This window comes from Haliotis rubra, unplaced genomic scaffold (assembly GCF_003918875.1).
Source record: "Haliotis rubra isolate DU_JTF1 unplaced genomic scaffold, ASM391887v1 Scf671, whole genome shotgun sequence".
In the NCBI taxonomy this organism is placed as follows: Eukaryota; Metazoa; Mollusca; class Gastropoda; order Lepetellida; family Haliotidae; genus Haliotis; species Haliotis rubra.
The window spans coordinates 364721-381290 of NW_025767381.1; the positions used below are offsets into that span (position 1 = coordinate 364721).

General features: G+C 41.1%; 1 protein-coding gene across 1 annotated transcript in view; it reads right to left on the reverse strand.

Annotated features, from left to right (window-relative positions):
- LOC124257762 (leucine-rich repeat and coiled-coil domain-containing protein 1-like) overlaps positions 1-16570 on the reverse strand; it is a 358457-nt gene that overhangs the window by 271676 nt on the left and 70211 nt on the right. Inside the window, exons 8-9 of the mRNA XM_046691888.1 lie at positions 3966-4059; positions 1159-1318 (exon numbers count right to left, since the gene is read on the reverse strand). Coding sequence (XP_046547844.1) covers positions 1159-1318; positions 3966-4059 — 254 coding nt within the window. The remainder of the gene's footprint in view (positions 1-1158; positions 1319-3965; positions 4060-16570) is intronic.

A 16570-nucleotide genomic window follows, 5' to 3' on the forward strand; every position in this document is an offset into this window, starting at 1 on the left:
GTCAATGGAGATTGAATAAACACACTCAAGTTCTTGGAGTAAATCCTGAATTAATTTCTCCTGGTATCATTCAAACACTTTCATGTCTTCTGTTACTTCTCTTGACTCTCAGATGCCATGGAGGAAGTTTTAATTTCCCTAACTTTGCTTTCGCAAGTTTTGTACCAGGATTACTTTTTCAATTGAAACTTTTTCAATCCATAAAAATACTGCAATTTGACATTTACACGCTTTTCATGAGGAATGCTTGTACTGATAAAATTGATGCCTGAAATAGTCATGAATAAAGTACCTGCAGATTATAATGAAGATTCTTCTTCATCATCATCACCATCATCATCATCTCGAGATTTTCTGTTTGCATGTGCAGAGTGAGAATGCATGCCTGAGTGTGTATGTACATCATCATCATCATCATTGTCACCAAAATTATGGCAACAAATAGCATGTATTCTGCTAATAGCAAGATCTTCACCTGAAGCAGCTTGAGATTTTCTGTGTGCATGTGTTGAGTGAGAATGCATGCCTAACATGTATATACCTGGAGTATACATGTTCATGTTCATCATCATCATCACTGAAATTATGGTAACAAATAGTCTGCGATACATGTTGATCCTCCTCATCATGATATCATCATCATCATCACTACATCTTTGGTACCAAAATGTATTCTTCATAAAGAAAAGAGAAGACATAAATATCTGGAAAAAAATACATGATCACTAACATCCATTTTCGAATAAGACGGATGCATGTGTTATTGCTGTAATCATTAGCTGAAAAAACCCCATCACATCACGGCCAACATCTTGTACAGTATCCAAGTGACATTTAACTATGAAGCAGACGTCAAGAACATGGTGTTTACAGCAAGATCAGAACACAAACATGTCGAAGTAAACAAGACAGTCGTCTCATGTAAATCCTCTTCTTCCGATCCAGCACTCAACCCTTCATCAGCTCCTGATTGCATCAGGAACATAGCATCAGGAACATCATCCAAAAAATAAATACATCCCAACATACTTCCCCAGCAAATGTGACTTTTCTTCTTCGTCACATCCTTAACATCTTCTTGTGTTTATCAGATGGGAAAAAGATCCTTCATTGCTCTAACGACAGCAAATACATTTAAGAAATCAATCTGTCACTTACCTTGATATCTTCCCGGCTTGATGCTCTTCAGATCTGACCCGAGATGAGTTGGTAGTTTTTGTACCTGTCGTAACTTTTGTTTTCTTTCCCTTTCGTCCTGTCTTTTTCCCCTTTGTGTTACTGAGAACATCGGAACTGCTATCCCCAGTTTCATCAGCATCTAAAACACAGTAAGTTAGTAAATCTCAAAATGTCCTCTCAAAATGAATACTATTCAGGAAGTCAAGTAAACTTTGTATTCTTACTTGTAATTTCTGTCCAACATAATCTTATCTAAACGACCATAATTCAGAGATTATATAAAAATAAAATGCTTTATGTACAGTTAAATGTACATAATGTATTGTAAAATTTCAAAGAAAATTTAAAGTCAAACACTCATTTCAGTGAAGACTAACATCTTAAGCATGCAAAAAGATGATTTGACATTCTGCGAATGTTTGATCATCCAAAGGATCAGCCCTTAATTGACATTTAAAACTTGTTAAAATGAATTATGTTTTCAAAGTGTTAAAATTTGCTTCCGCAGATGCAATCAAGGGAGAACAATTCATCGATACATCTTCAGCTGCCTCAGTGTCCACAATTGGTTAAAATAAGACCTTTGATTTTGTGGGCAAACTCATTACTCTTGACACCTCACAAATAAGGACAGTTATTGTTTGGATGACGTCCTCACCTTGTCAGTGTAGCTTGACATGGACTTATCTCACAGATGACATCCATACCATGTCAGTTCAGCTGGGTGTTTAGTTATCCTACAGATGACGTCCTTACCGTGTCAGTGTAGCTTGACATGGAGTCATCCAACAGATGACATCCTTACCATGTCAGTTCAGCTTGGTGTTAAGTTATCCTACAGATGACGTCCTTACCGTGTCAGTGTAGCTTGACATGGAGTCATCCAACAGATGACGTCCTTACCGTGTCAAATCAGCTGGGTGTCATGTTATCCCACAGATGTCATCTTTACCATGTCAGTTCAGCTGGGTGTTTAGTTATCCCACTGATGACATCCTTACCGTGTTAGTTCAGGTCAGTGTTCACGAATAGCGTCTGACCCTCTGACAAATCTGGCAGATTCGAAAAAGGTCTGATAGAAGTCTAAAACCTGCCGGCCCCAGTGTCTGACTGTATATTTCATAATGACTTTGACCGAAGTTGCTATATGTGACATGTGACACTTGTTTGCTGTTTGTAAATCTTATACTTGTTAATAATTTCAATGCCAATTACAACAAATGTTAAATCTGAAATGTGTGTTTAGTTTTATTCCATGGGTCCTGTGAATTTTCAGCGGGTCAGACAGACATCTGAAACTTACAGGACCCAATGTCCTGTTACTTTGAAACACCATTCGTGAACACTGCAGGTGGGTGTTTAGTTATCCCACTGATGACGTCCTTACCATGTCAGTTCAGCTGGGTGTTTAGTTATTCCACTGATGACATCCTTACCATGTCAGTTCAGCTGGGTGTTTAGTTATCCCACTGATGACGTCCTTACCATGTCAGTTCAGGTGGGTGTTTAGTTATCCCACAGATGACATCCTTACCGTGTCAGTTCAGGTGGGTGTTTAGTTATCCTACAGATGACGTCCTTACCGTGTCAGTTCAGCTGGGTGTTTAGTTATCCCACTGATGACGTCCTTACCATGTCAGTTCAGGTGGGTGTTTAGTTATCCCACAGATGACGTCCTTACCGTGTCAGTTCAGGTGGGTGTTTAGTTATCCCACAGATGACATCCTTACCGTGTCAGTTTAGCTGGGTGTTTAGTTATCCCACAGATGACGTCCTTACCATGTCAGTTCAGGTGGGTGTTTAGTTATCCCACAGATGACATCCTTACCGTGTCAGTTCAGCTGGGTGTTTAGTTATCCCACAGATGACATCCTTACCGTGTCAGTTCAGGTGGGTGTTTAGTTATCCCACAGATGACGTCCTTACCATGTCAGTTCAGGTGGGTGTTTAGTTATCCCACAGATGACGTCCTTACCATGTCAGTTCAGGTGGGTGTTTAGTTATCCCACAGATGACGTCCTTACCGTGTCAGCTGGGTGTTTAGTTATCCCACTGATGACGTCCTTACCATGTCAGTTCAGGTGGGTGTTTAGTTATCCCACAGATGACGTCCTTACCGTGTCAGTTCAGGTGGGTGTTTAGTTATCCCACAGATGACATCCTTACCGTGTCAGTTCAGCTGGGTGTTTTGTTATCCCACAGATGACATCCTTACCATGTCAGTTCAGCTGGGTGTTTAGTTATCCTACAGATGACATCCTTACCATGTCAATTCAGGTTGGTATTTAGTTATCCCACAGGTGGGTGTTTAGTTATCCCACAGATGACATCCTTACCATGTCAGTTCAGGTGGGTGTTTAGTTATCCTACAGATGACGTCCTTACTGTGTCAGTTCAGCTGGGTGTTTAGTTATCCCACTGATGACATCCTTACTGTGTCAGTTCAGGTGGATGTTTAGTTATCCTATAGATGATATCCTTACCGTGTCAGTTCAGCTGGGTGTTTAGTTATCCTAGAGATGACATCCTTACCATGTCAGTTCAGCTGGGTGTTTAGTTATCCGAAAGATGACATCCTTACCGTGTCAGTGTAGCTTGACATAGAGTCATATCACAGATGACTTCTTTTACAAAATTATATTTATATTTTCTCTCTAATTTGAACATGTTTTTTCAGTGTTTATTTTTTCTTCAAACTATTTAATTCAGCAATCACATAGTTGAATGTACTGATTACAACCCAATTCTATTTGTAAGATGTAATAAATTAGGAATGAACAATGAACCTTTTGTTGCCTGCAAACTGGTTCTGCCAGTTGTCTCCCCCTTGTTTAGAAGTGACGTTTTCTCTGCAGATTGACTTTCACAGGATGGGGATTTCTGAAATAAAAAATAATCTTTTCTAAATAAAGCCTTAGGGATTGTTCATGCTATTTAGTGCTCAAAGAGGTTAATGTGTACATGCATTTTATGTATGAATGTAAACTGAGGTACAATGTGTAAACATCATTTGGTGATATATCTTCAAATGAAATAAACAATAGGATGACAATGTAATGTACATGTTAAGCTTCCTGATTGGCTGCTTGAGGTGAATACTCCCCAGGGAGTTGAGAATGAAAAGCCAGTGCACATTGATCCATTGACCAGGGTCAAAATGTTACTATGTGCTATGAGCAGGCTTCAGGGTGTGGATTTGGTATATTATAGACACACAATACCTTTTACATGATGACAATACTCAAAATGCTTTTCAGATTATTTGTACTCATCTGACTGTGATAAGTCATGAATACACAATTTACTTTCTTAAGATGATGATTAACCTGACATGAGAGGGTTTACATTTAATCAGCTGATAAGTATCACAGCATCCAGTTGGGCTTGTGTACACGCAGTACCAAGGTGTTGGTGTACAAAATGTTACTGTATGGTTATGAATACACAATGCCATTTTCGAAAGTGGTCAAATGAAACACATTTTATATTTGGGATTACACTTTCTCAGTCAAGTAGAGATTCTGGTACTTTTGTTGGGTTGAGTCCCATCCGCGATTTGAACCCACACCCTTGGCTTTTGGCCGTGGGAGCTGTGTCAATTTACATTTACCAGGGGAGTACACAAAGTCCGTGGTCTGGACTACCAGTTGTCCAACTTCCATTGTTGTGGAAGCTGCAGTGCCTGAGTAGGGTAGACGGTGGACTTTGTGTGTGGGCGATTAGGTGCCTGACTCTGAGGGTGTGGGTTCGAATCCCAGAAGGGTGAGGTGAGGTGAAATTGGGTTTAATGTCGTGCTGGGAATATTTCGCTCATATGATGACGTGCATGCGTGTGTATGTGTATGTGTGGCTGCTTGTACTAGCCCAGACTGAAGCTGGTTTTATAGTGCTAGCCCACTGAGATACCATGCCGCAGTGAAGCATGAATACCCCACCCAGACACATTATACTGACTCCGAGGTGACCAGTCCTTGTTGTACCCATTAATACCGAGTGCCAGGCAGGGACCAACAAGTACCATATTTTAATGTCTTTTGGTATGTCGCGGTCGGGGATCGAACCTGCGACCTTCCGCTCTCCAGGCGGACGCTCTAACCACTACACCACGGAGGCAGTCGAATCCCAGAAGGGACTCAATCTAACAAAAGTACTATAATCTGTACTTAACTGAGAAAGTGTAATCCCAAATATGCCGTGTGTAACTCTATGGCTGCTATATGTCTATGTTAAGGTATATAGAATTACGTTCACGTTAAGACCATCTTGTTAAGCGGCACCCAGGTAAGTAAGAATCTCTGATAAAGCACCTAATCAGGTATCATTGGTCAAGCCCCGGGCCAAGTTGAAACTAAACCATCAAGTTTTCAATCAAGCTCAGGTAAACAACTTTCATCATTTAATATTTACAGCAGTTATTCTCTTACAACAAATGTTCAACAATCTAGACTTTGGCAATTAACTTTATCGAATATTCGTGTTGAACTTTTTATATGATTATTATTATTTATAACTCGACATTTGTGATAGTCACTGCCTTATGCAAATCAGAAACATACCAGACTTTGCCCAGCTCTTCATATACAATTTCAAAGAAAAATAATTAATTAAATCAGGAAAGTGCATATGCTGTTGTTATTCTGTGTAATGAGATTGGATTCTCGGAGATCTAGGGGACCTAAGGCACCTAAGGCAACAGACATAGCAGCAAACATGGGATCCATGACTTCATAGATATTGTTATATCACCATTGTAAGGTAATGAAGTGCAATACCCCCACACCCTTGTTGTGGAAGGCTTGTGAACATTCATTAGTCCAGCAACTCTTGAGCGCTTCAGTTAATGTTACAAGGCTTAATCAGTGAGGGAGTTGAGTTTTATGCCGCTGTAGGGATTCAGAATTGGTCCCTAGTACCCAATGCTTCCGTCTTTGTAGGGATTCAACATCAGAACTTGGCCTCCTTTCACAGAGCACAAACGTGATCTTAAGTCGCTGAGGTAACCTTAGTGCAATGTTAAAGAATGGGAGTTATGGTTAATCTTAGTAAAGGTTGCTTCATCAAAGGAGCCCCTGCTCCCTGGTAGCCATTGCTTCCCTTCCTGAGGGGATTCCATGCCAGAATAAGTCCCTTGTAACCAATGCTTTTGTTTCTATTGGGATACCATGTCAGAATTGGTCCCTTGTAACCAATGTTTTTGTTTCTATTGGGATTCCATGTCAGAATTGGTCCCTTGGTACCAATGCTTCCCTTCCTGAGGGGATACCATGCCAGAATTGGTCCCTTGTAACCAATGTTTTTGTTTCTATTGGGATTCCATGTCAGAATTGGTCCCTTGGTACCAATGCTTCCCTTCCTGAGGGGATACCATGCCAGAATTGGTCCCTTGTAAGCAATGTTTTTGTTTCTATTGGGATTCCATGTCAGAATTGGTCCCTTGGTACCAATGCTTCCCTTCCTGAGGGGATACCATGCCAGAATTAGTCCCTTGTAACCAATGCCTTTGTTTCTATTGGGATTCAATGTCAGAATTGGTCCCTTGGTACCAATACTTCCCTTCCTGAGGTGATTCCATGCCAGAATTAGTCCCTTGTAATCAATGCTTTTGTTTCTATTGGGATTCAATGTCAGAATTGGTCCCTTGGTACCAATGCTTTTGTCTCTGTTGGGATTCGACGTCAGAATTGGTCCTTTGGTACCAATGTTTTTGTCTCTGTTGGGATTCGGCGTCAGAATTGGTCCTTTGGTACCAATGTTTTTGTCTCTGTTGGGATTCGGCGTCAGAATTGGTCCTTTTGTACCAATGCTTTTGTCTCTATTGGGATTCAATGTCAGAATTGGTCCCTTGGTACCAATGCTTCCCTTCCTGAGGTGATTCCATGCCAGAATTAGTCCCTTGTAATCAATGCTTTTGTTTCTATTGGGATTCAATGTCAGAATTGGTCCCTTGGTACCAATGCTTTTGTCTCTGTTGGGATTCGGCGTCAGAATTGGTCCTTTGGTACCAATGTTTTTGTCTCTGTTGGGATTCGCGTCAGAATTGGTCCTTTGGTACCAATGCTTTTGTCTCTGTTGGGATTCGACGTCAGAATTGGTCCTTTGGTACCAATGCTTTTGTCTCTGTTGGGATTCGGCGTCAGAATTGGTCCTTTGGTACCAATGCTTTTGTCTCTGTTGGGATTCGGCGTCAGAATTGGTCCTTTGGTACCAATGTTTTTGTCTCTGTTGGGATTCGGCGTCAGAATTGGTCCTTTGGTACCAATGTTTTTGTCTCTGTTGGGATTCGGCTTCAGAATTGGTCCTTTGGTACCAATGTTTTTGTCTCTGTTGGGATTTGGCGTCAGAATTGGTCCTTTGGTACCAATGCTTTTGTCTCTATTGGGATTCAATGTCAGAATTGGTCCCTTGGTACCAATGCTTCCCTTCCTGAGGTGATTCCATGCCAGAATTAGTCCCTTGTAATCAATGCTTTTGTTTCTATTGGGATTCAATGTCAGAATTGGTCCCTTGGTACCAATGCTTTTGTCTCTGTTGGGATTCGGCGTCAGAATTGGTCCTTTGGTACCAATGTTTTTGTCTCTGTTGGGATTCGGCGTCAGAATTGGTCCTTTGGTACCAATGCTTTTGTCTCTGTTGGGATTCGGCGTCAGAATTGGTCCCTTTGTACCAATGCTTTTGTCTCTGTTGGGATTCGGCGTCAGAATTGGTCCTTTGGTACCAATGCTTTTGTCTCTGTTGGGATTCGGCGTCAGAATTGGTCCTTTGGTACCAATGCTTTTGTCCCCGAAAAGATTCAAAGTCAGAACATCAGGCTTTTCTCGAAGACTGATTCCTTTTGGAGAATCTGGGATGAATTGTGTGTGAATTACACACACTTATGCTAAGAGCTAAGTGAAATGAGTATTGGGTGGCTAAAATGTATGACCTTGCTGAGTGTTGTTCGTACTTTCAACCCCTGATCATAATTGTGTCACTGTGCCTGTCTGCTGAGGATGCTGCTGATGACATCACTGGCCCGTTGCACATGTCTAGACACCAAAATACCCGTGAAGGTCCGTGTTAGAATCTATCTTCAGTCACCACTTGTCGTAAGAGGCAACTAATGTGATCAGGTGGTCAGGCTCGCTGACTGGGTTGATACATGTCATCGCATCCCAAATGTGTAGATCGATGCTCATGCTGTTGATCACTGGATTGTCTGGTCCAGGTTCGATTATTTGCAGACCGCCGCCATATAGCTGGATTATTGCTGAGGGCGGCATAAACTCACTCACTTAGACACCAAATAGGCATGATATGCACTTTTAAGTTTGATCAGGAAAACAAACATTTCACTGCTGTTTTTGCAACAGCTGCCCTATTTCCCTTGACGCTAATCAAAACATTTGAAGCTTGACAGAAAATACTATTGCTGACACCCTCATAGATTACAATGTCCCTGTAGAATGCCCTCCTACATGTTACGAAAATAGGATTCATTCATTCTGCAAAGACGGGCCCTCTACTGACCCATAAGAGCCGGACACATACATTTTATCAACGGCCCCAACAAGTACATGAATATATTCAACTGCCAATGATGATCAGATCACAGAGAAAGTTTCTAATTCCAGTCTTTTGCAAGTGCTTGTAAGTAATCCCTGCTAAACTAAACAGTTATTTTCTGACATTGAGTTTACTGATATTAAACATGTAATGAACACAACATGTTTTATACAAGCTATCATGGAAGTTACTCCATCAATAAATTCACCTATTGATTCTTTTCTTAAAGAGCTGTAGTTGTGAATTCATTCCATTCATTTTGCAAACCTTTAGAAAACAAAGCCATTTAATGACATCACTTTGGTGTCTTTATAACTGAAAGTATTGAGATGACATCTCAGTGACATTCACCTGACATCACAGAGACATCTCACTGCCATTATTGTGATGTCACAGAGACATTTCAGTGACACTATCGTCATATGATAGAGACATCTCAGGGACATTCACATGACATCACAGAGACAACTCACTGCCATTATTGTGACATCACAGAGACATTTCAGTGACACTATCGATATATGATAGAGACATCTCAGTGACATTCATCTGACATCACAGAGACAACTCACTGCCATTATTGTGACGTCACAGAGACATTTCAGTGATACTATCGTCATATGATAGACATCTCAGGGACTTTCACATGACATCACAGAGACAACTCACTGCCATTATTGTGACGTCACAGAGACATTTCAGTGACACTATCGTCATATGATAGAGACATCTCAGGGACATTCACAGGATATCACAGAAGAATCTCACTGCCATTATTGTGACATCACAGAGACATTTCAGTGACACTATTGTCATATGATAGAGACATCTCAGTGACATTCACCTGACATCACAGACACATCTCACTGCCATTATTGTGACATCACAGAGACATTTCAGTGACACTACCGTCATATGATAGAGACATCTCAGGGACATTCACATGACATCACAGAGACATCTCACTGCCATTATTGTGACATCACAGAGACATTTCAGTGACACTATCGTCATATGATAGAGACATCTCAGGGACATTCACATGACATCACAGAGACAACTCACTTCCATTATTGTGACATCACAGAGACATTTCAGTGACACTATCGTCATATGATAGACATCTCAGGGACTTTCCCATGACATCACAGAGACAACTCACTGCCATTATTGTGACTTCACAGAGACATTTCAGTGACACTACCATCATATGATAGAAACATCTCAGGGACATTCACATGACATCACAGAGACATCTCATTGACATGATTGTGACATCACAGAGACATTTCAGTGACATTATCGTCATATGATAGAGACATCTCAGGGACATTCACATGACATCACAGACACAACTCATTGCCATTATTGTGAAGTCACAGAGACATTTCAGTGACACTATCGTCATATGATAGAGACATCTCAGGGACATTCACAACATCACAGAGAGATCTCACTGCCACTATTGTGATGTCACAGAGACATTTCAGTGACACTACCATCATATGATAGAGACATCTCAGGGACATTCACATGACTTCACAGAAACATCTCACTGCCATTATTATGACGTCACAGAGACATTTTAGTGACACTATCGTCATATGATAGAGACATCTCAGGGACATTCACATGACATCACAGAGACAACTCACTGCCATTATTGTGACATCACAGAGACATTTCAGTGACACTATCGTCATATGATAGAGTCATCTCAGTGACATTCACATGACATCACAGAGACAACTCACTGCCATTATTGTGACGTCACAGAGACATTTTAGTGACACTATCGTCATATGATAGAGACATCTCAGGGACATTCACAGGATATCACAGAAGAATCTCACTGCCATTATTGTGACATCACAGAGACATTTCAGTGACTCTATCGTCATATGATAGAGATTTCTCAGGGACATTCACATGATATCACAGAGGCATCTCATTGACATTATTGTGGCGTCACAGAGACATTTCAGTGACATTATCGTCATATGATAGAGAGACATCTCAGGGACATTCACATGACATCACAGACACAACTCATTGCCATTATTGTGGCGTCACAGAGACATTTCAGTGACACTACCGTCATATGAAAGAAACATCTCAGGGACATTCACATGACATCACAGACACAACTCACTGCCATTATTGTGGCGTCACAGAGACATTTCAGTGACATTATCGTCATATGATAGAGACATCTCAGTGACATTCACATGACATCACAGAGGCATCTCATTGACATTATTGTGGCGTCACAGAGACATTTCAGTGACATTATCGTCATATGATAGAGACATCTCAGGGACATTCACAGGATATCACAGAAGAATCTCACTGCCATTATTGTGACATCACAGAGACATTTCAGTGACACTATCGTCATATGATAGAGACATCTCAGTGACATTCACATGACATCACAGAGACAACTCACTGCCATTATTGTGATGTCACAGAGACATTTCAGTGACACTATCGTCATGACATGATAGTCATCTCAGGGACTTTCCAGTGACATCACAGAGACAACTCACTGCCATTATTGTGACATCACAGAGACATTTCAGTGACACTATTGTCATATGATAGACATCTCAGGGACTTTCCCATGACATCACAGAGACAACTCACTGCCATTATTGTGACGTCACAGAGACATTTCAGTGACACTATCGTCATATGATCGACATCTCAGGGACTTTCCAATGGCATCACAGAGACAACTCACTGCCATTATTGTGATGTCACAGAGACATTTCAGTGACACTATCGTCATATGATAGAGACATCTCAGGGACATTCACAACATCACAGAGAGATCTCACTGCCACTATTGTGATGTCACAGAGACATTTCAGTGACACTACCGTCATATGATAGAGACATCTCAGGGACATTCACATGACATCACAGAGACAACTCACTGCCATTATTGTGATGTCACAGAGAAATTTCAGTGACACTATCGTCATATGATAGAGTCATCTCAGTGACATTCACATGACATCACAGAGACAACTCACTGCCATTATTGTGACGTCACAGAGACATTTTAGTGACACTATCGTCATATGATAGAGACATCTCAGGGACATTCACAGGATATCACAGAAGAATCTCACTGCCATTATTGTGACATCACAGAGACATTTCAGTGACTCTATCGTCATATGATAGAGACATCTCAGTGACATTCACATGACATCACAGAGACAACTCACTGCCATTATTGTGATGTCACAGAGACATTTCAGTGACACTATCGTCACATGATAGTCATCTCAGGGACTTTCCAGTGACATCACAGAGACAACTCACTGCCATTATTGTGACATCACAGAGACATTTCAGTGACACTATTGTCATATGATAGACATCTCAGGGACTTTCCCATGACATCACAGAGACAACTCACTGCCATTATTGTGACGTCACAGAGACATTTCAGTGACACTATCGTCATATGATCGACATCTCAGGGACTTTCCCATGACATCACAGAGACAACTCACTGCCATTATTGTGACATCACAGAGACATTTCAGTGACACTATCGTCATATGATAGAGTCATCTCAGTGACATTCACATGACATCACAGAGACAACTCACTGCCATTATTGTGACGTCACAGAGACATTTTAGTGACACTATCGTCATATGATAGAGACATCTCAGGGACATTCACAGGATATCACAGAAGAATCTCACTGCCATTATTGTGACATCACAGAGACATTTCAGTGACTCTATCGTCATATGATAGAGATTTCTCAGGGACATTCACATGATATCACAGAGGCATCTCATTGACATTATTGTGACGTCACAGAGACATTTCAGTGACATTATCGTCATATGATAGAGACATCTCAGGGACATTCACATGACATCACAGACACAACTCATTGCCATTATTGTGACGTCACAGAGACATTTCAGTGACACTACCGTCATATGAAAGAAACATCTCAGGGACATTCACATGACATCACAGACACAACTCACTGCCATTATTGTGACGTCACAGAGACATTTCAGTGACATTATCGTCATATGATAGAGACATCTCAGTGACATTCACATGACATCACAGAGGCATCTCATTGACATTATTGTGACGTCACAGAGACATTTCAGTGACATTATCGTCATATGATAGAGACATCTCAGGGACATTCACAGGATATCACAGAAGAATCTCACTGCCATTATTGTGACATCACAGAGACATTTCAGTGACACTATCGTCATATGATAGAGACATCTCAGTGACATTCATGACATCACAGAGACAACTCACTGCCATTATTGTGATGTCACAGAGACATTTCAGTGACACTATCGTCACATGATAGTCATCTCAGGGACTTTCCAGTGACATCACAGAGACAACTCACTGCCATTATTGTGACATCACAGAGACATTTCAGTGACACTATTGTCATATGATAGACATCTCAGGGACTTTCCCATGACATCACAGAGACAACTCACTGCCATTATTGTGACGTCACAGAGACATTTCAGTGACACTATCGTCATATGATCGACATCTCAGGGACTTTCCAATGGCATCACAGAGACAACTCACTGCCATTATTGTGATGTCACAGAGACATTTCAGTGACACTATCGTCATATGATAGAGACATCTCAGGGACATTCACAACATCACAGAGAGATCTCACTGCCACTATTGTGATGTCACAGAGACATTTCAGTGACACTACCGTCATATGATAGAGACATCTCAGGGACATTCACATGACATCACAGAGACAACTCACTGCCATTATTGTGATGTCACAGAGAAATTTCAGTGACACTATCGTCATATGATAGAGTCATCTCAGTGACATTCACATGACATCACAGAGACAACTCACTGCCATTATTGTGACGTCACAGAGACATTTTAGTGACACTATCGTCATATGATAGAGACATCTCAGGGACATTCACAGGATATCACAGAAGAATCTCACTGCCATTATTGTGACATCACAGAGACATTTCAGTGACTCTATCGTCATATGATAGAGACATCTCAGTGACATTCACATGACATCACAGAGACAACTCACTGCCATTATTGTGATGTCACAGAGACATTTCAGTGACACTATCGTCACATGATAGTCATCTCAGGGACTTTCCAGTGACATCACAGAGACAACTCACTGCCATTATTGTGACATCACAGAGACATTTCAGTGACACTATTGTCATATGATAGACATCTCAGGGACTTTCCCATGACATCACAGAGACAACTCACTGCCATTATTGTGACGTCACAGAGACATTTCAGTGACACTATCGTCATATGATCGACATCTCAGGGACTTTCCCATGACATCACAGAGACAACTCACTGCCATTATTGTGATGTCACAGAGACATTTCAGTGACACTATCGTCATATGATAGAGACATCTCAGGGACATTCACCTGACATCACAGAGAGATCTCACTGCCACTATTGTGATGTCACAGAGACATTTCAGTGACACTACCGTCATATGATAGAGACATCTCAGGGACATTCACATGACATCACAGAGACAACTCACTGCCATTATTGTGATGTCACAGAGAAATTTCAGTGACACTATCGTCATATGATAGAGTCATCTCAGTGACATTCACATGACATCACAGAGACAACTCACTGCCATTATTGTGACGTCACAGAGACATTTCAGTGACACTACCGTCATATGATAGAGACATCTCAGGGACATTCACATGATATCACAGAGGCATCTCATTGACATTATTGTGACGTCACAGAGACATTTCAGTGACATTATCGTCATATGATAGAGACATCTCAGGGACATTCACATGACATCACAGACACAACTCATTGCCATTATTGTGACGTCACAGAGACATTTCAGTGACACTACCGTCATATGAAAGAAACATCTCAGGGACATTCACATGACATCACAGACACAACTCACTGCCATTATTGTGACGTCACAGAGACATTTCAGTGACATTATCGTCATATGATAGAGACATCTCAGTGACATTCACATGACATCACAGAGGCATCTCATTGACATTATTGTGACGTCACAGAGACATTTCAGTGACATTATCGTCATATGATAGAGACATCTCAGGGACATTCACAGGATATCACAGAAGAATCTCACTGCCATTATTGTGACATCACAGAGACATTTCAGTGACACTATCGTCATATGATAGAGACATCTCAGTGACATTCACATGACATCACAGAGACAACTCACTGCCATTATTGTGATGTCACAGAGACATTTCAGTGACACTATCGTCACATGATAGTCATCTCAGGGACTTTCCAGTGACATCACAGAGACAACTCACTGCCATTATTGTGACGTCACAGAGACATTTCAGTGACACTATTGTCATATGATAGACATCTCAGGGACTTTCCCATGACATCACAGAGACAACTCACTGCCATTATTGTGACGTCACAGAGACATTTCAGTGACACTATCGTCATATGATCGACATCTCAGGGACTTTCCCATGACATCACAGAGACAACTCACTGCCATTATTGTGATGTCACAGAGACATTTCAGTGACACTATCGTCATATGATAGAGACATCTCAGGGACATTCACAACATCACAGAGAGATCTCACTGCCACTATTGTGATGTCACAGAGACATTTCAGTGACACTACCGTCATATGATAGAGACATCTCAGGGACATTCACATGACATCACAGAGACAACTCACTGCCATTATTGTGATGTCACAGAGACATTTCAGTGACACTATTGTCATATGATAGACATCTCAGGGACTTTCCCATGACATCACAGAGACAACTCATTGCCATTATTGTGACGTCACAGAGACATTTCAGTGACACTACCGTCATATGATAGACATCTCAGGGACTTTCACATGACATCACAGAGACAACTCACTGCCATTATTGTGATGTCACAGAGACATTTCAGTGACACTATCGTCATATGATAGAGACATCTCAGGGACATTCACAACATCACAGAGAGATCTCACTGCCACTATTGTGATGTCACAGAGACATTTCAGTGACACTACCGTCATATGATAGAGACATCTCAGGGACATTCACATGACTTCACAGAAACAACTCACTGCCATTATTATGACGTCACAGAGACATTTCAGTGACACTATCGTCATATGATAGAGACATCTCAGTGACATTCACATGACATCACAGAGACAACTCACTGCCATTATTGTGACGTCACAGAGACATTTCAGTGACACTATCGTCACATGAAAGAAACATCTCAGGGACTTTCCAGTGACATCACAGAGACAACTCACTGCCATTATTGTGACGTCACAGAGACATTTCAGTGACACTATTGTCATATGATAGACATCTCAGGGACATTCACAACATCACAGAGAGATCTCACTGCCACTATTGTGATGTCACAGAGACATTTCAGTGACACTACCGTCATGATAGAGACATCTCAGGGACATTCACATGACATCACAGAGACAACTCACTGCCATTATTGTGATGTCACAGAGACATTTCAGTGACACTATCGTCATATGATAGAGTCATCTCAGTGACATTCACATGACATCACAGAGACAACTCACTGCCATTATTGTGACGTCACAGAGACATTTTAGTGACACTATCGTCATATGATAGAGACATCTCAGGGACATTCACAGGATATCACAGAAGAATCTCACTGCCATTATTGTGACATCACAGAGACATTTCAGTGACTCTATCGTCATATGATAGAGACATCTCAGGGACATTCACATGATATCACAGAGGCATCTCATTG